Source organism: Mirounga leonina, unplaced genomic scaffold, assembly GCF_011800145.1.
Source record: "Mirounga leonina isolate KUSES-001 unplaced genomic scaffold, KU_Mleo_1.0 Mir_151, whole genome shotgun sequence".
NCBI classification, from domain to species: Eukaryota; Metazoa; Chordata; class Mammalia; order Carnivora; family Phocidae; genus Mirounga; species Mirounga leonina.
The window spans coordinates 92,709,762-92,729,366 of NW_023270377.1; the positions used below are offsets into that span (position 1 = coordinate 92,709,762).

General features: G+C 41.5%; 1 protein-coding gene and 1 pseudogene across 2 annotated transcripts in view; both read right to left on the bottom strand.

Moving 5' to 3' along the window:
• Positions 1 to 19,605, bottom strand: part of ACMSD (aminocarboxymuconate semialdehyde decarboxylase) — a 66,752-nt gene that overhangs the window by 36,025 nt on the left and 11,122 nt on the right. The window contains exons 3-4 of one of the 2 annotated variants that reach the window (XM_035006652.1): positions 12,673 to 12,769; positions 422 to 471 (exon numbers count right to left, since the gene is read on the bottom strand). In XM_035006652.1, coding sequence (XP_034862543.1) covers positions 422 to 471; positions 12,673 to 12,769 — 147 coding nt within the window. Of the gene's footprint in view, positions 1 to 421; positions 472 to 12,672; positions 12,770 to 19,605 lie in introns of those variants that run through there. The other variant, XM_035006653.1, reaches the window with a different exon arrangement.
• Positions 9,601 to 10,567, bottom strand: LOC118012610 (annotated as a pseudogene).

The window sequence follows — 19,605 nt, forward strand, 5'->3', positions numbered from 1 at the left end:
AACATATTAGGCCTTTATTATTGTTCTCATTCTCCAGTCATTATCATCTCAGAATAAACTTGTCAGTGGCTTGTCAATGACTGAGCAAGGCACTGCAGGAATGAGGCATGAGACAGGTAAATTCTGATGGAATTCAGGTTGAGTCTAGAACTGCCCTGTTCAATGGAAATGTAATGTGAGACACAGGTTACATGTGGCTCCTGGCTACCGTTCTGGACCATGTGGGTCTAGAGCAAGAACATGACTAGAAGGAAGGCCTGGAAGGGGACATTGCAGTATGAGAAGCTGGGGGTCCCTGGTGATCCCTAAAGGGGAGGAGAGTTGGGGGGCAGTGTCAAGACTTGAGGCATCTGTCTACTCACTACTGAGCTAGACGTGAGCCTTCGCTCACCAAGGAGACGGTTTGAATTTTCACACTCACCCAGTAACTAAACATGACAGGAACTGTGGAAAGGGCTTGCATGGTCACTCCTAGACACAGACACAAAGAGAGGCAAAGGTGATGAGAATAGTCCAGGCACTCCTCTTGCATTTCCCAGAGCCCAGCACATCTCCATCCCACTCTCCCCTCCCCTGCTGCTCCTCCCTATCCCCTTCTCTCAGGCTGTCTGTCCCAGGCCCCCCTTATCCCTCAGGCCCAGGTCTAGGGCGAGGGGTGAAAGCTGGACAAAAATGAGCTCATTCAAGAAAAACTAAGTGGCCCCATTTGTAAAGAGGTATTTCTACTCTCCTTCCCGCGAAGTTTTATTTAAGCAAGGCCTTTTTCCATCTTCTTTCAGAGCTCTTCATCTTAGGTCATGTGTGACAGAGAGTGTTTCTCAGCCACCTTCCCTTTTAATTCATCTCCTAAGTGAGCCTGGGTGGAGTCCCACTGTCTAGAAAGCACAGAATGAGTCTCTGGGGTAGGCCCTAGAATCCAGCAACCAGGATGCCTAAAATCTCTTGTCTTCAAGCTCCGGGAGCTGGGGTATCAGGAGAGATGCTGCCAGACTGAGCCGACTCCTCTTTCTCTTGTAGTCACATCCAACCCACCGGCAAGTCCTGTTAGCTCTACTCTGATTCCTTTCATTGCCATCTCTCCCACCTCCTGCTACTACCTGGTTCAAGCCACCAGCATACATGGACCACTGCAGAAGCCTCGGAACTGGTCTCCTACTATCATTCTTGTCCTCTTAGAGTTTGTTCTGTCCTTGGAAGTCAGAGTAAGGCTTAAAACTCAGATCAAGTCACTTCCTTGCTTCAAACTTCCAAGGACTTTTCACCACACTTGGAGTAAAATCTAGACTTGAACGTGATCTATAAGGCCCCAAGCAGTCTCTCTCAGGGCTCACCTTGTGCTTTGTTGGCCTTCTGCCTGTTCTTTGGAGTGCTTCCCTACCCCAGGACTTTGCACTGCTGTTCCACCTGCCTGGAATATTCTTTTGGCTCACCACAGGATGGACTCCTTTTCACCCTTAGGTTTGGTTGAGATGTCATCTCCTCAGGGAGGCCTTCCCTAGCTCCAGCCACTCACTCGCTGTCCCATTGTTCTGTTCCTTCCCTTTTCTATTCAGTCTGTCATTACTGTGTTCAGTGGTTTACTCTGTGGCTTCCCCTATGAAGGTAAACACTGCCTGAGCCTGACCATCCATGCCATATCTCTAGTGTCCAGAACTGTGCCTGGCATGTTGAACAGACCCAATAAATGAAAGAATAAATCATTATATAGTGAGGACTAGAGACTGCAGTGTTTGATTAGAAAGCTTTGTTAAAACACTGTCACGATAATCTTTATGTTCCTTGAGTAGCGTAAAACAGATGAGCTCCTTTCAATTGTAAAGTCTTTACATTTTACCTAAATACTTTTGCTTACGTTATTCTATTTTGTTTCTGCATTTTGTAGATTAGATGTAAGGTCACATGGCTTGAAAGTGGTGGGATGAGGCTCCTGTCCAGCCTTGCTCCTTCCCTGTACCCCCAGGGGTCATTGCACGTCACATAGTTCAGATTAAAATTGCACTATTTGTGCGTCATTTGGTTTGGATACATATTCTTTGGTCTCTGAGAACTGAAAGGGAAAAAACAAGCCTAATCCATTTGGAGCTTATGTTTTTTAAAACAGGGTTTTGACCCTATAGCATAGCACAACATTCCCCAGACTTACCTGTTGATTAAAATGGTGAGGGGGGTTGTTATAGAAACAAATGCCTAGGCCCTCCTTTGGACATTCTGATTCAGTGGAGGGGGCCCAAAAAAGAATTTTAGCATGCATCCCAGGCAATCCTTATGCTGAGAGAGGTTTGGGGAGAGCTTTTGTGGTAGAATGAGAGAAATAGCCCTAGGAACAATCCTAGCTCTGCCATTTACTAGCTGTGTGATCCTGAGCAAATCACTTAACCTCCTTGCCTCCCTTAGGTGGCAATAGGTACAACAATACCTGCCTTCTAGAGATGTTGAGAAAGGATGAGATATGAGCAGGTATGTGCTCACATTCCTCAGACTCCGCTGGGGCCTTTTAGCCTCCTCCTTGCAGAGAAGACTGAGCTCCCACTCCAGCCCTTATCAGGCCTGGATCCCTCACCAATTCTGACCTTCCTGGGTTGACCCCAGAACCAGCTTCAAGAGGAACTCAACCTAGTTGAGGACTTGGGAGACACAGATACATCATCTCGTTGTTATCTTACTACTTCGGTCTTTCTCAGCTCTGTGTTGGATTTTGTGGTGAAATGACCCAGGGTCTGCTGGTTACATTTTCCTCCCCATGAAGATGGCATGGATTGCTGGAATCTTCTGTGCTGGGCATTTCATCATTTTATTTTCTTACCTCCACAGAGGTGGTAGGATATAGTTAGTTGTTAAGCCCCTGGGGGGTCAGACTGCCTGGATTGGAATCCTGTTTCTGCCCTCTGTAAGCTGTGTGATCTTGGGCAAATTGCTTAACCTCTGTACCTCACTTTCTTCATCTATAAAAAGGGCATAATAATAGATACTATCTCCTAGGGTTGTTATGGGGATTAAGTAAGTGAATACATGGTAGGTGCTGAGAACAGTGCCTGGCACAAAGTAAGTGCTCAGCCAGGGTTAGTCATGACAGTTCTCTCAAGCATAGCTGTGGAATGAAACACAAAACAAAATCCAAAGGAGACAACACACTTCATCTAAACTGCAGGCATAAGCAATGGTTCTGACAGCAGCCCTCTGAGTCTCATTTCTACTAGTTTTCTCCTTGAAACAATGGTCTTTGCTTGAGCTTCACATTTCTTTCTTTCTTTTTTTTAAATTTTAATTTTATTTCATTTAAATTCAATTAATTAACATATAGTGTATTATTAGTTTCAGAGGTAGTTTAGTGATTCATCAGTTGCATATAACACCCAGTGCTCATTATATCAAGTGCCCTCCTTAATGCCCATCACCCAGTTACCCCATCCCCCACCCACCTCTCCTCTAGCAACCCTCAGTTTGTTTCCTATAGATAAGAGTCTCTTAAATTTGTCTCCCTCTCTGATTTCATCTTATTTAATTTTTCCCTCCCTTCCCTGATCCTCTGTTTTGTTACTTAAATTCCACATATGAGTGAGATCATATGATCATTGTTTTTCTCTGATTGACTTATTTCAGTTAACATAATAGCCTCTAGTTCCATCCATGTTGCTGCAAATGGTAAGATTTCAATTTTTTGATGGCTGAGTAATATTCCATTGTATATATACACCATATCTTCTTTTATCAATTCATCAGTGGATGGACAGGTGGATTCTTTCCATATTTTGGCTGTTGTGGACATTGCTGCTATAAACATTGGGGTGCAGGTGCCCCTTAAAATCATTATGTTTATATCCTTTGGATAAATAGGGCAGCTCTATTTTCAACTTTTTGAGGAACCTCCATACTGTTTTCCAGAGTGGCTGCACCAGCTTGCATTCCCACCAGCAGTGTAGGAGGTCCCCTTTCTCCAGATCCTCACCAACATCTGTCATTTCCTGATTTGTTAACTTTAGCCATTCTGACTGGTGTGGGGTGATATCTCATTGTGGTTTTGATTTGTATTTCCCTGATGCTGAGTGATGTTGAGCACTTTTTCATGTGTCTGTTGGCCATTTATATGTCTTCTTTGGAGAAATGTCTGTTCATGTCTTCTGCCCATTTCTTTTTTTAAAGATTTTATTTATCTGTTCGAGAGAGAGTGAGAGAGAGCATGAGTGGGGGGAGGGGCAGAGAGAGAGGGAGAAGCAGACTCCGCTGAGCAGGGAGCCTGATGCAGGGCTCAATCCCAGGACCCTGGTGATAATGACCTGACCTGAAGGCAGACACTTAACGGACTGAGCCACCCAGGCACCCTGACTTCTGCCCATCTCTTGACTGATTTTTTTGTTTTTTTGGGTGTTGAGTTTGATAAGTTATTTATAGATCTTGGATACTAGCCCTTTATCTGATATGTCATTTACAAATATCTTCTCCCATTCTGTCGATTGTCTTTTGGTTTTGTTGTCTGTTTCCTTTGCTGTGCAAAAGCTTTTTATCTTGATGAAATCCCAATAGTTCATTTTTGCTTTTGTTTCCCTTGCCTTTGAAGACCTGTCTAGCAAGAAGTTGGTGCAGCCAAGGTCACAGAGGTTGCTGCCCGTGTTCTCCTCTAGGATTTTGATGGATTCCTATTTCACATTTAGGTCTTTCATCCATTTTGAGTTTATTTTTGTGTATGGTGTAAAAAAATGGTCCAGTTCCATTCTTCTGCATGAGGCTGTCCAATTTTCCCCACACCGTTTGTTGAAGAGACTATCTTTTTTCCATTGGATATTCTTTCTTGCTTTGTTGAAGATTAGTTAACCATAGAGTTGAGGGGCCATTTCTGGGTTCTCTATTCTGTTCTCTATTACATTGATCTGTGTCTGTTTTTGTGCCAGTACCATACTGTCTTGATGATGACAGCTTTGTAATAGAGCTTGAAGTCTGGAATTGTTATGCCACCAGCTTTGCTTTTCTCTTTCAACATTCCTCTGGCTATTTGGGGTCTTTTCTGGTTCCTTACAAATTTTAGGATTATTTGTTCCAGCTCTGTGAAAAATGTTGATGGTATTTTGATAGGGATTGCATTGAATGTATAGATTGCTTTGGGTATCATGACATTTTAACAATATTTGTTCTTCCAATCCATGAGCATGGATTGTTTTTCTACTTCATTTCCTCTTCCTCAATTTCTTTCATAAGTGTTCTATAGTTTTCTGAGTACAGATCCTTTGCCTTTTTGGTTAGGTTTATTCCTAGGTATCTTATGGTTTTTGGTGCAATTGTAAATGGGATGGATTCCTTAATTTCTCTTTCTTCTGTCTCATTGTTAGTGTATAGAAATGTAGGTGACTTCTGTGCATTGATTTTATATCCTGCCACATTGCTGAATTCCTGTATGAGTACTAGCAATTTTTTGGTGGAGTCTTTTGGGTTTTCAACATAGAGTATCATGTCATCTGTGAAGAGTGAAAGCTTGACTTCTTCTTTGCCAGTTCGGGTGCACTTTATTTCTTTCTGTTGTCTGATTGCAGAGACTAGGACTTCTAGTACTATATTGAAACAGTGGTGAGAGTGGACATCCCTGTCATGTTCCTGACCTTAGGGCTCTCAATTTTTCCCCATTGAGATTGATATTCTCTGTGGGTTTTTTGTATACGGCTTTTATGATATTGAGGTATGTTTTCTCTATCCCTATACTGCAGGGAGTTTTTTTATCAAGAAAGGATGCTGTATTTTGTCAAATACTTTTTCTGCATCTTTGAGAGGATCATATGGTTCTTGTCCTTTCTTTTATTAATGTAGTGTATCATGTTGATTGATTTGTAGATGTTGAACCACCCTTGCAGCCCAAGAATAAGTCCCACATGGTCGTGGTGAATAATCCTTTAAAGTACTGTTGGATCCTATTAACTAGTATCTTGGTGAGAATTTTTGCATCCATGTTCATCAGGGATATTGGTCTGTGATTCTCCTTTTTGGCGGGATCTTTTTCTGGTTTGGGGATCAAGGTAATGCTGGCCTCAAAGAATGAATTTGGAAGTTTTTCTTCCATTTCCATTTTTTGAAACAGCTTCAGAAGAATAGGTATTAATTCTTTTTTAAATGTTTGGTAGAATTCCACTGGGAGGCCATCCAACCCTGGAGTATTGTTTGTTGGGAGATCTTTGATTACTGCTTCAATTTCTTTGCTAGTTATGGCTCTGTTCAGGTTTTCTGTTTCTTCCTGTTTTTGTTTTGATAGTTTATATGTTTCTAGGAATGCATCCATTTCTTCCAGATTGCCTAATTGGTTGGCATATAGTTGCTCATAATATGCTCTTATAATTGTATTTCTTCATTGTTGGTTGTGATCACCTCTTTCATTTGTGATTTTATTTATTTGGGTCCTTTCTCTTTTCTTTTTGATGAGTCTGGCTAGGGGTTTATTGATCTTGTTAATTCAAAGAACCAGCTCCTAGTTTCATTGATCTATTCTACTGTTCTTTTGATTTCTATTTCATTGATTTCTGCTCTAATCTTTATTATTTCTCTTCTCCTCCTGGGTTTAGGCTTTATTTGCTCTTCTTTCTCCAGCTCCTTTTGGTGTAAGGTTAGGTTGTGTATTTGAGAGCTTTCTTGTGTCTTGAGAAAGGCTTGTATTGTTATATACAGCCTTTGCTGCATCCCAAAGGCCCTGAACAATTGTGTTTTCATTTTCATTTGTTTCCATGAATTTTTAAAATTATTTTTTAATTTCCCAGTTGACCCATTCATTCTTTGGTAGGATGCTCTTTAACCTCCATGTATTTGTGTTCCTTCCAAATTTTCTCTTGATTGAAAGCATTGTGGTCTGATAATATGCAGGGAATAATCCCAATCTTTTGGTACTGGTTGAGACCTGATTAGTGACCCAGTATGTGATGTATTCTGGAGAATGTTCTGTGTGCACTCAAGAAGAATGTGTATTCTGCTGCTTTAGGATGAAATTCTCTGAATATATTTGTGAAGTCCATCTGGTCCAGTGTGTCATTCAAAGCCCTTGTTTACTTGTTGATATTCTGCATAGATGATCTGTCCATTGCTGTGAGAGGAGTGTTGCAGTCTCCTACTATTAATGTATTATTATCAATACGTTTCTTTATTTTGGTTATTAGTTGGTTTATATAATTGGCTGCTCCCAAGTTAGGGGAATAAGTACTTAAAATTGTTAGATCTTCTTGTTGGTTAGACCCTTTTATTCTGATATAGTGTCCTTCTCCATCTCTTATTACAGTCTTTGGTTTAAAATCTTGTTTGTCTAATGTAAGCTATCCCAGCTTTCTTTTGATGTCCATTAGCATGATAAATTGTTCTCCACCCCCTCACTTTCAATCTGGAGGTGTCTTTGGGTCTAAAATGAGTCTCTTGTAGACAACATATCAGTGGTTCTTGTTTTTTAATCCAATCTGATGCCCTGTGTCTTTTGATTGGAGCATTTAGTCCATTTACATTAAGAGTAATTATTGAAAGATATGAATTTAGTACCATTGTATTACTTGTAAAGTCCCTGTTTATATTGTCACTGTTCCTTTCTGGTCTTTGTTACTTTTGGGCTGTCTCTTCACTCAAAGGAGCCCCTTTAATATTTCTTGCAGTGCTGGTTTAGTGATCACAAATTCTTTTAGTTTCTGTTTGTTCAGGAAGCTCTTTATCTCTCCTTCTGTTCTGAATGAGAGCCTTGCTGGATAAAGTATTCTTGGCTGCATATTTTTTCATTTAGTACCTTGAATATATCATGCTAGTCCTTTCTGGCCTGCCAGGTCTCTGTGGACAGGTCTGCTTCCAACCATATGTTCCTACCCTTGTAGGTTAAGGACCTCTTGTCCCAAGCTACTTTCAGGATTTTTTCTTTATCTCTGAAATTTGCAGGCTTCACTATTATGTGTTGAGGTGTTGACCTATTTTTATTAATTTTGAGGAGGGTTCTCTGTGCCTCCTGGACTTGAGTGCCTGTTTCCTTCCCCAGATTAGGGAAGTTCTCAACTATAATTTGTTCAAATAAACCTTCTGACCCCTCTCTTTCCTCTTCCTCTGGGACCCTGATTATTCTTTTTTTTTTTTTTTTTTAAGATTTTATTTATTTGACAGAGAGAGATACAGTGAGAGAGGGAACACAAGCAGCGGGAGTGGGAGAGGGAGAAGCAGGCTTCCCGCAGAGCAGGGAGCCCGTTGTAGGGCTCGATCCCAGGACCCTGGGATCATGACCTGAGCTGAAGGCAGATGCTTAACGACTGAGCCACCCAGGTGCCCCTTTGGGACCCCGATTATTCTAATATTGTTTTGCTTTATGGTATCATTGATCTTTCATATCCTCCCTATGTGATCCAGTAATTGTTTCTTTCTCTTTTTCTCATTTTTTTTTATTCTCCATCATTTTGTGTTCTATATCACTGACTCTTCTGCCTCATTTATCCTAGCAGTTAGAGCCTCCATTTTTTATTGCATCTCAGCAATAGCCTTTTTGATTTCAGCCTGATTAGATTTTAGTTCTTTTATTTCTCCAGTAAGGGATTCTCTAGTGTCTTCTATGCTTTCTTCAAGCCCAGCTAGTGCCTTTGTAATTATTGTTTTGAATTATAGTTCTGACATCTTACTTATATCCATATTGATTAAATCCCTGGCAGTGAGTACTGCCTCCTGTTCTTTCTTTTGGGGTGAGTTTTTCCATCTCATCATTATGTCCAGAAAAGAATAGATGAAAGGGAGAGAAAATACAAAAATAGCAACAACAACACCAGAAAAATACACATTAAACAAATCAGAAGATATCAGAAAACAAACAAACAAACAAAAAAAGAGGGAGAGAGAGAGAGAAATCAAACAAAACGTAGAACAGAACACAATAAACTAGATCCTGAGTGTATTTTGGTCTGTTTTTCAGAAGAAACTAGGTCCCAAAATAGGAAAGAAAGAAAAACTTACATATATACAAAAATAAAATTGAATACAATAAAAGGAAACCAAAAATGAAATATATATAATGTAAATGTAAAAATAAAAATTAAAAAAGACTTAAAAAAAGAATTGATAAAATAAGAAACACGCTGAAAAGAAAAAAATATACAACTGAAAGACTAAAGAATAATAAGAAAAAAGCCACAAATGCTATATACTCTTTTCCCCAAGAGCTGAAGTTTTGCAGTTCTCTGTAATTGGTAAACTTGGTATTAGCTGGATGTTTGTTCTGGTCTTCTGGGGGAGGGGCCTGTTGTGCTGATTCTCAGGTGTCTTTGCCCGAGCAGAATACACCCCCCTTGCCAGGGGGCTGGGCTCAGTGTAAGCAGCCCCAGACTGCACTAGGTAGTGCTGTTTTGCTCCCTGAAGGCTTTCAGCACGATGGGGGGATGAAAATGGCAACACCCCGATCTCTAGTTCCAGAGCTGAAAGTTTGTGCCCCGCCCACTCTTCAGTGAGCCCTCACAGAAAAGCAGTCAATCACTCTTGTCTCCCTTGTTTGTTTGTTCCTTCCTTCCTTCTTTTCTTCCTTCCTTCCTTTCTTCCTTCCTTCGTTCATTCGTTCCTTCCTTCCTTCCTTTCTTTCTTTCTCCCTCCCTCTGAGATTTTATTAAGGAAAAGAAATCATGATTTTCTTTAGCTGAGTGGAAAAGACTGCTTCATAAGTTCATATGTTGTACAAGCCACTGCTTGAGAGGGAACACAGAGGATGTAATTAAGAGATAAACCACGCTATAATCCTCTTCGAATTCCATGGTGTCCATAGACGTACTTCATAGTCTCCCACATGGCAAGGCAGTTTTCAGATTCTGGAAGAACAGTTCCTAATTGCATTCACCGATGAGTTACATCAAATGGGTAGGATATTGTCTGTGCTATGGCTTTGGCAACACCCCCACAAAATAAGTTTATGTGGGTTTTCAAAACTAAGATGTTAGGATTGTCTGATGAAGGTCTGCCAAGAAGGGGGGGAGCATGGGAAAGCCCAATACCAATATTATTTTTACCAATAGTAAAAAATGAAACACCTGCTTATGGAGCCATTCCTAATATAGTGGGCATCAGGCCTCTGTAAAATCCAAGGAAACCCCTTCCTTTGCATAAATTGTCTTGAATGCATGAATAATTCCTGTCTAAGTGTGTTCCCCTTTCACCTGGAGTGCTAGGCGCACTCTCAGCATGTCAAGAGGGTAAGGACAGATAACTGCTGTCACAGCTGCCGCGGATCCAGCCATTAACCTGTGCACATGACTGGAAACCCCCAGCTTTGTAGTAGTTAACGTTTTATAATGCTCAAATGCCATAAACTGGATTGTACCTTAGGGAGAGATTCGGATCATCATTATATATACCTTTATATAATCCAAGGTATTCCTCCTTTTGGGGAACAGCACCAAATGCAGCAAATACTCCTCAATGTTTGTAATGGTGATTGTGAGCTTGTAATAAAACTTCTACTCGATCCAAAGGACCAACTGTTGTTTTGGCACACATTCCGGCCAGAAAGGAGTGCAGCCTGTAGAAGTCCCGACGGGCAGTGGGCCCTCCAGCTCCTGCCACCTGCGGGCATCGAGGGAGGGGGGTTGGCCGCTGCCACCGCCATCAGGACCAGGGCCCCCTCAGGAACTCTGGTGGCCAATTTACAGGCCGCGGGCTGGGGCCATGGTCACAGTGGGCGGTGACAGAGCACCAACCGCCGCGCGGGTGGGAGGGAATGTCTCCCTGGTTTCTACCTGCTCTCTGTGTTCACCCAGCCTGTGACTGAGCGTTTTTATCTCAGGCATGACCCTATTTTGAGTCGCCAGACTTTATGGCCTCCTAAGGCAGGGACCCATGCTATTTCTCTTGGGGGGAGTAACAGGGGTTTCGCTGGGGTTCTGCTGCTTGCTTGCTGGGTCACTGCTCAGAGAGCAGTTGTCTGACTGCTGGGGCTTGGGGTTTATGGCAACACCGAGCAGAAAGCCCACTCCTGAGCTCTCTGTTTGCAGCTGGTTTCCCTGCTCTGATGCTTGGGAACTCAGCTGCACTCAGGCATCCCTGTTCTTTTTGTGACCCCAGGAATCCTGAGACCATGCTGTCCCACCTAGGATTCTGCCCCAATTTGCCACCTGATCGCCTTTCAGGCAGACTTCTAAAAGTTCCAGTTTTGCATTCTGCTGATTATAACACCTCTGGTACCCAGCTTAAGGAGGCTCCTTCCCCCAAAGGTTTATCTTCCAATATATTGCCTCGGATTCACGTCTCTGCACCTCCTACCTTGCAAAAAGTGGTTGCTTTTCTATTTGTAGAATTGCAGCCATTCTTTTCTCAGATCTCTGGCTAATTTTGCAGGTGTTCAGAATGATTTGATAACTATCTAGCTGAATTCCGGGGACCAGACGAAATTAGGGTCCCCTATGCCTCCACCATCTTCACTCTAAACTTCACATTTAGATCAAAACCCTGCTCTTTGCTCTAGGCCTGGGATGCTTTTTCTCTCTCACTCCCCTCCCACTCCCATATACTTGTAGAACAGGGGCATATACTCTGTTCTGTGGAGTGGTCTACAGAGGTGCTTTAGAATTTCTGTAAAATTCAATTTGAATGCTATTTAAATATAATTGTAAAAAAAAAAAAACCCTATGAAGAAGTACCTGGCCAGAAGTATCCTAGACCAAGTTCTAACATGCCAGAGACTACCTCCTTATTTAGGGCTGGCAGGTTAACTCATTTTGTGCAGACTTTGGAATAAAACGGCTTCTGCTATCTCAGTATGTATTTGAAGTTCTTATACATTTGTCTTTGATTAAGAAGGTGATAATTCCAAGCTGCTCTTTCATTTGTGTATATGCATTGTTTGTTTTCTTGTTTGAATCTAGACAACCCATGTCAAAATTTAGGCCTGAGAATGTTGTAGTGGTGAGTTCCCCATCATGGCCCATGGTAATGGCTCACATGTGTCTAGAAGGCTCAGTGCATCTTCTTGGAGCATATACTCCTCAGGCTGCACAGTCAACCAGGTAGTAATAAGTGAAAGCACAACGTGGCCATCATACCTTATTTGAAATTCTTTTAAATTGGGGACAGTCTTTGAAATTCTTTTAAATTGGGGACAGTTGTTTGCTTTTTAGATATAAGATAAGGAAAATCAAGCAGTTTTTAGAAATTGTTAGTGATTCAGCTTTGAAACAAGAATTTCCCAATTTTTATTTTTCAAATTTCTGGTTAGTTTCATTGTAGAGTATTCTGAGATTATTATACGATTAACTTTCTTTTTAACTACTCCCATTTCCACTCCTTATATGTCAGTGGGGACATTCTGTGTACTGTGCATTGAGACAAACTATAGAAAGAATATGGATCCTGAATCTGATTAAGCAAGCAGTTGGCATCCTTAATTGTGAATTCTTGTTTTTACAGTTTTAGTTGACTTCACAGTAAGTACTCTACATTTGAACTTAAAAGTTTAAAATAATAAAATACTACTTTTATTTTTCTGATGATGTAGCATTCTACTTTAAAACAAGGTATACCTAATTTAAAAAAGTTTAAATCCATATTCTTAAAAGCATGGTAGTAGAAGCGAAGCTGGAATAGCCTGTCCTGTGGAGAAAAGACAATCAGAAGTTGCCATCACGTTTATCACATAAAGTGGTCTACAGACTTTTAGAGGCAGATGTTGCTTTTATATCAGATATAAACATTGGTAGCATTTCTCGTCCTAAGTACCTGTTTGGTCCATTTCTCTAATACGGACTTCTGGATCCCAGCAGTTCTCTTGGACCACTCTGAAGACCTTCCCATCTTTCAGCATCTTTGCTTCTCCCTAAGGCAGAAAACTCACATCAGCAAAAGGTGTGACCTAGGCTTACTTAGATTTATTCTTCCTTGTATGCTTTGGAACATGGTTCTTCCCTAACATTTTTAGGGGTTTTTACTTAATCCTCAGAGAAGTAGAAGTCTGTTCATTTAACGGGACTCAGCTTTTCATCCTCATGCCATAATGTTGGCCTGGAATCGAAGGGGTGTGCTCTGTGAGTGTCAGTGGCTGGACACAGAGAGAACAAGGTCATGGTCATGGCCTTTTGGGGCAGCATACTGAGGATGGCTGTTCATCTTGCTGATCTCAACTGCTGGCTACAGGATCCAAGAGGATGGCCCAGTGCCTGGAAAACTCCAGATCCATAACATTGTAGATTTGGAAAGGCCCTCTGAGATAGACCATCTAGTCCAACCCTCTTGTTTTATAGAAAAGAAACAGATGGGTAGTGACAGTAAATGATTTGTCTATCAGAGCAGGGCTCACTGATGTCAACACCTGCAGGAGGAGGCAGGCAATGAAGTAAATCAGTCTAGTAGCATATATGAAATTTGGTGCTAAGTTGTTAGCTTCCACCAGGCATCATGCCTGCCTGGGCACACTACATTTAATACTCAGTGCAAGGAGTCCTCTAAAGTGGACTTTCCATTTGTGATCCCTAAAGAAAAGGGAAAGGTCTGATCCAGGTCCCTGAAATCATAGTGATCAATGGGGATCAAATCCCCATTCTACCACTTACTGGGGTATAATAATAGTAATCCCTTACCTTAAAGGGATCTTGTAAGCATGAAATGGGATAATCCCTGTAATGCACTTAGTGGAGTTTCTGACACATAAGTGCTGGTTATTCTCAGTATTAGTTATTAATGATGTATAGCTAATTAGGGACGAGACTATTTCCTGATATTTCCCTGCTTTGAGGGCACATCACCTCTGGTGGTGCTTCAGGGCCTCAGGATCGCCCTTGGGCCCTATGTGATGGCTGAATGGGCATGTGGTGATCAAAGGCCTTGAGCTCTGCTTGGTGGAGTCCTTCACCTTCCTCCTCTTCCTCTTGGCTTGATTGTGAGTGGTACACAGGCCCTGCCACAGCTTTCTTCTCCATCCTTCTATTCCTTGGACAAGACCTTCTCTGTCTCATGCATGGAGAAAGTTGACCACTTTTCACCTTCAAGTGTGGCAGCCCATTCATATCTGGCATGCATACATAAGACCTCACATCTAAGTTTCCATTTCTCATGGCTGGGGAAAAGGTCAGTGAACAACTTGTACATCCTGAGACAGATGTCCATACCTAGGCATAGCTGAGTCTCTTGACATCAGGACATCAGGATTTATTTGCCTCAGTTCCCATCCTTTGTTGACCTTGGCAGCATCTGAACCTCCTTCCCAGCTTGGGGAATCTCCTACGAGGCAGGTCCCAGATACCCTCTCGTAAAGCCCCAAAGCCCCAATGCCTGCTCTCCTTGCCCCAAGCTTGACCAGCAGTGCTTGGTTTTTAATCAAGAGGAAGTGATGCTTAAAGACAGGATCGGTGAATTTATTCTGCCAGTGATTCCAGCAGTGGCCACGTGCTGGGTCCATTGGCAGTGGTGTTGGTGGCAGTGTCCAGTGTCCAGCTGGGAGGCAGCAGCTCCCTAGCCAGGCTAGTCCTGTGGTGTGGTCTTGGCTGTGGCTTCAGTCACCTGCACATCTTATGACCGGCTCCCTAGGCATTTGTACTTCTGGAGGGGCTTAAAACACTTGCAACCAATTCCTTTTCTGCTTAAACTGACCATTGTTGGTTTCCATTGTTTGCAACGAAGAGTCCAGAATGATACTGATTGCACAAATAGAATATAGGAACATATGTATTTCCATTTGGTGAAGAAGGGAGGGGAGAGGAATGATGGTAAAAGAAAAAGTGAAGAAATATACGTTTATTTGGCAAATTAGAGGCTTTATTTTTCTTTTGCTCCTAAATAGGAAAGCTTAAGCACCATAAAGCACCCAGGATAGCAGAGTGCTGAAAGGGCATGCATTCCAACAGACCTGGGTTTGAATCTCCTGAAGTTACTTACTACCAGTAGAAGAGGCTAAGTTAGGGGATTTCTGAGTTGAAGCCTCACTTTTTCTATCTGCAAAATGTGGACAATTATATTTGTCATGCTTGTGGCCACCCAGCATCTTTGGAACACTTTTGTGTGTGAAGAAATGTTATGAAGGAGAATCCAGACTTCATTTTCCCAGGCTCCCTTGTAGTGAGGGTACAAACATGCATGCAGAAGCTGCCTTCTGGTATGGGTGTTGTCTGAGGTGTCAGACGTGGCTGGAGCGGAAACGTCAGTACTCTAGTCTCCAGTCTCAGCAGCATCAGCATGAATATGAGCTTCCTGTCTGTGGCCAGAAGGGGCGGCACTTGCCTCTTTGCTGGAGCAGTCCGCCAGGTATGATTGGGCATTGTGCATGTTAGCACAGCCTCTGGTTTTGATCTGTTGTCTTCCCAGGAGGTTTGTGAGCTGCCTTTCTACTAAAGCAAGCTAGAGTGTGTTCTGTTATTTGCAACTAAGAACAGTGGGTAAAACAGAAGATTCAATAGAAATAGAATATTTGTAAAGAACCAGGTCAGAGAACATGCTCCATCATTTCAGGCCAGATTTTAGCATATATTATCAATGGCAATGGAGGAACTTGGGTTTCTCTGGGCGATGCATGAGTAAGTTTTGGTTTCAGATAAAGCAGGGCACATTAAAGCAGAAGTGGATCATTTAGTTCAACCCTTGCATTTAGCAGTAAGTCTATAAAATTCAGTGACTTGTCCAAGGTTATGGATCCATTTTCCATACCACCATGCTGATATTGGTAATTGGTGTCTATTTAGTAGGCAAAGGTTAATTACTATCATTTCCTACAGATTCTGATCTTTTGAGGGGATGGCCCTCATTACATGGCAGGAGAATTGGACTCACTAAACTTCTCTCTCCACATCCTTCATGCTGGATCCATGGTAAAGCTAATGAATGATAGCAACTCTTGGTTGAACTTTTTCTGAGTGAAAAGTACCACAGAGCAGCTGTGCCCTATAGCAGGCTCCCAATTTGCATTGTTTCTTAAGCCAGAATTTTGGGAGAATCAATTTCTGATACCTCTCACTTTACATTTGGGAACCCAGTATCCCTGCAGGGCTGTAAATGTGCCTCAGAAGGCAGCACTTGTTGCTGGGGGAGGGACAGAGGGTTTCTTAGGTTCTTAAGCTGACCTCAATATCAACCAAGATCTTAAACTAAACTAATAACCAAGTAATTGGAGTAAGCTGCTCCAATTTATTCAACCCACAAACAAATCCTGTTTTTTTAAACTCTCAAAAGAAAACCAAGTTGTTGTTGTTGTTGTTTTTTAAAGAGTTTCCCAACTGGGGTGCCTGGCTGGCTCAGTCAGAAGAGCATGTGACTCTTTTCTTTCTTTCTTTCTTTCTTTCTTTTTTTAAGATTTTATTTATTTATTTATTTATTTATTTATTTATTTATTTATTTTTTTAAGATTTTATTTATTTATTTGAGAGAGAGAATGAGAGAGAGCACACGAGAGGGGGGAGGGTCAGAGGGAGAAGCAGACTCCCTGCCGAGCAGGGAGCCCGATGCGGGACTCGATCCAGGGACTCCAGGATCATGACCTGAGCCGAAGGCAGTCGCTTAACCAACTGAGCCACCCAGGCGCCCCTAAGATTTTATTTATTTATTTGACAGAGAGAGTGTACAAGCAGGGGGAGCGGCAGGTAGAGGGAGAAGCAGGCTCCCCACTGAGTAGGGAGCCCGACACAGGGCTCCATCCCAGGACCCTGGGATCATGACCTGAGCTGAAGGCAGATGTTTAACCAGCTGAGTCACCCAGGCACCCCAAGAGCATGTGACTCTTGATCTTGGGGTCCTGAGTTCAAGCCCCATGTGGGGTGTAGAGATTACTTAAATAAATAAAACTTAAAAAAAAAAAAAAAAGTTCCCCAACCATCACCACCTGGGTAAACCATTTCAAATACACCTCTAATATTTTTAAAGCCAGAACACCATGACATAATAGAAATCATGATACCGCAGGAGCCAGGAGACCAGGACCCTGTGTGTAAACAACCTCCTAGAACCTTGGATTCTAACTATAAAATAAGGGCTCAGAGTAAGAGATGTCTAAATTCCCTTTCCAGGATGGTGTGATGTGCTGCTCAAATCCTCTTTCAGGAACAAAAGGCCTTTTTCTTCTAGCTTCTGGGGGTGTTGCCTACAGACGGCCCTGGACTATCAGCCCCTATGGGGAGATAGGAAGACTGCCTCAGCTGAAGAGCCACCTCCCTCCAGGTCCTGCTTCATTTCCAGGGCAGCCCACTTCCAATGACTGATTGACATGGAGGTATAAAGGCCCTCTTACCATGAATGCATTCTGCTATTCTCTTTTGTAATCTATTTTATTTTTTAAGCTGCTCTAACCCACTGCATTGATAAGACTCACTGTTGCATTGCAGCCCATATTTTCAAACACTGACTAGATAATCACTAGTTCTACAGTTCAGAGATTCTTTTATGAAAATTGCTCCCTGCCCCTCCACCTCTCCTAAAGTCCCTTACTATTTTTTGTCTCTTTTGCTCAGTTAGTACAAAATTATTGCTATCTGTGTGTTCTTTATCCATTTGGGTGTTTTCCTGGCTCCCCAGTGATGGAGTGTGAAATAAAAGAAAATATATATATTGGTCTCTGCCCCTGATTCCTGGCACACTGCTTCTAAAACCCTTGTAATTTCCTAAGTGATAAGAAAACTAGGGGAATCTCTCTTTTTTTCTTCCAAATTTTTATTTAAATTCTAGTTAGTTAACATAGAGTGTAATATTGGTTTTAGGAGTTGAATTTAGTGATTTATCACTTACATACAATACCAGTGCTCATCATAACAAGTGCCCTCCTTAATACCCATCACTCATTTAGTCCGTCCTCCACTCACCTCCCTCCATCAACCCTCAGTTTGTTTTCTGTTGTTGAGTCTCTTATGGTTTGCCTCCCCTCTCTTCTCTCTCTCTCTTTTTCCCTTCCCACATGTTCATCTGTTTTGTTTTCTAAATTCCACTATGAGTGAAACCATATAGTATTTGTCTTTCTCTGACTGACTTATTTTGCTTAGCATAATACAGTCTAGCTCCATCCATGTCATTGCAAATGGCAAGATTTCATTATTTTTGATGGCTGAGTCATAGTCCATTGTGTATATATACCACATCTTCTTTATCCATTCATCAATCAATGGACATTTGGGCTCTCTCCATAGTTTGGCTATTGTTGGTAATGCTGCTATAAGCATCGTGGTTCATGTACCCCTTCAAATCTGTATTTTTGTATCCTTTGGGTAGAGATCCAGTAGTGCAATTGCTGAATTGTAAGGTAGTTCTATTTTTAACTTTTTGAGGAACCTTCATACTGTCTTCCAGAGTGGCTGCACCAGTTTGCATTCCCACCAGCAGTGCAAGAGGGTTACCCTTTCTCTGCATCCTCTCCAACATCCGTTGTTTCCTGTGTTGTTAATTTTAGCCATTCTGACAGGTGTGAGATGATATCTCATTGTGGTTTTGATTTGCATTTCCCTGATGATGAGTGATGAGCATCTTTTCATGTGTCTATTAGTCATCTGGATGTCTTTGGAAAAATGTCTGTTCATGTCTTCTGCCCATTTCTTAACTGGATTATTTGTTTTTTGGGGTGTTGAGTTTGATAAGATATTTGTAGATTTTGGATACTAACCCTTTATCAGATATGTCATTTGCAAATATCTCCTAACATTCCATAGGCTGCCTTTTAGTTTTGTTGTTTGCTTCCTTCACTGTGCAAAAGTTTTTATCTTGATGAAGCCCCAATAGTTCATTTTTGCTTTTGTTTCCCTTGCCTCTGGTGATGTATCTAGGAATTTCTGTCTCACATTTAGGCCTTTCATCCATTTTGAATTTATTTTTGTGTATGGTGTGAAAAAGTGGTCCCGTTTCATTCTTCTGCATGTGGCTGCATGTGGTTTTCCAACACCATTTGTTGAAGAGACTGTCTTTTTTTCCATTGGATATTCTTTCCTGCTTTGTTGAAGATTAGTTGACCATATAGTTATGGGTTCATTTCTGGGTTTTCTGTTCTGTTCCATTGATCTCTGTGTCTGTTTTTGTGCCAGTGCCATACTGTCTTGATTATTACAGCTTTGTAATATAGCTTGAAGTCTGGATTTGTGATGCCTCCTGCTTTGCTTTTCCTTTTCAGGATTGCTTTGACTATTTGGGGTCTTTTGTGGTTCCATACAAATTTGAGGATTGTTTGGTCTAGCTCTGTGAAAAATGCTGGTGGTATTTTGATAGGGATTGCATTAAATGTGTAGATTGCTTTGGATAGTATAGATATTTTAACAGTGTTTGTTATTCCAATCCATGAGTATGGAGTTTTTTCCCATTTCTTTGTGTTCTCTTCAATTCCTTTCATAGGTATTCTGTAGTTTTCAGCATACATATCTTTTACCTCTTTGTTTAGGTTTATTCCTAGGTATCTTATTGTTATTGGTGCAATTGTAAATGGGATCGATTCCTTGATTTCTTTTTCTGGTGCTTCATTATTGGTGTATAGAAATGCAACAGATTTCTGCAAATGGATTTTATATCCTGGGACTTTGCTGAATTCATGTATTCTAGCAAATTTTTGGTGGAGTTTTTTGGATTTTCTACATGGAGTATCTTGTTGTCTGCAGATAGTGAAGTTTTGACTTCTTCCTTGCCTATTTAGAAGCCTTTTATTTCTTTTTGCTGTCTGATTGCTGTGGCTAAGACTTCTAGTGCTATGTTAAATAGTAATGG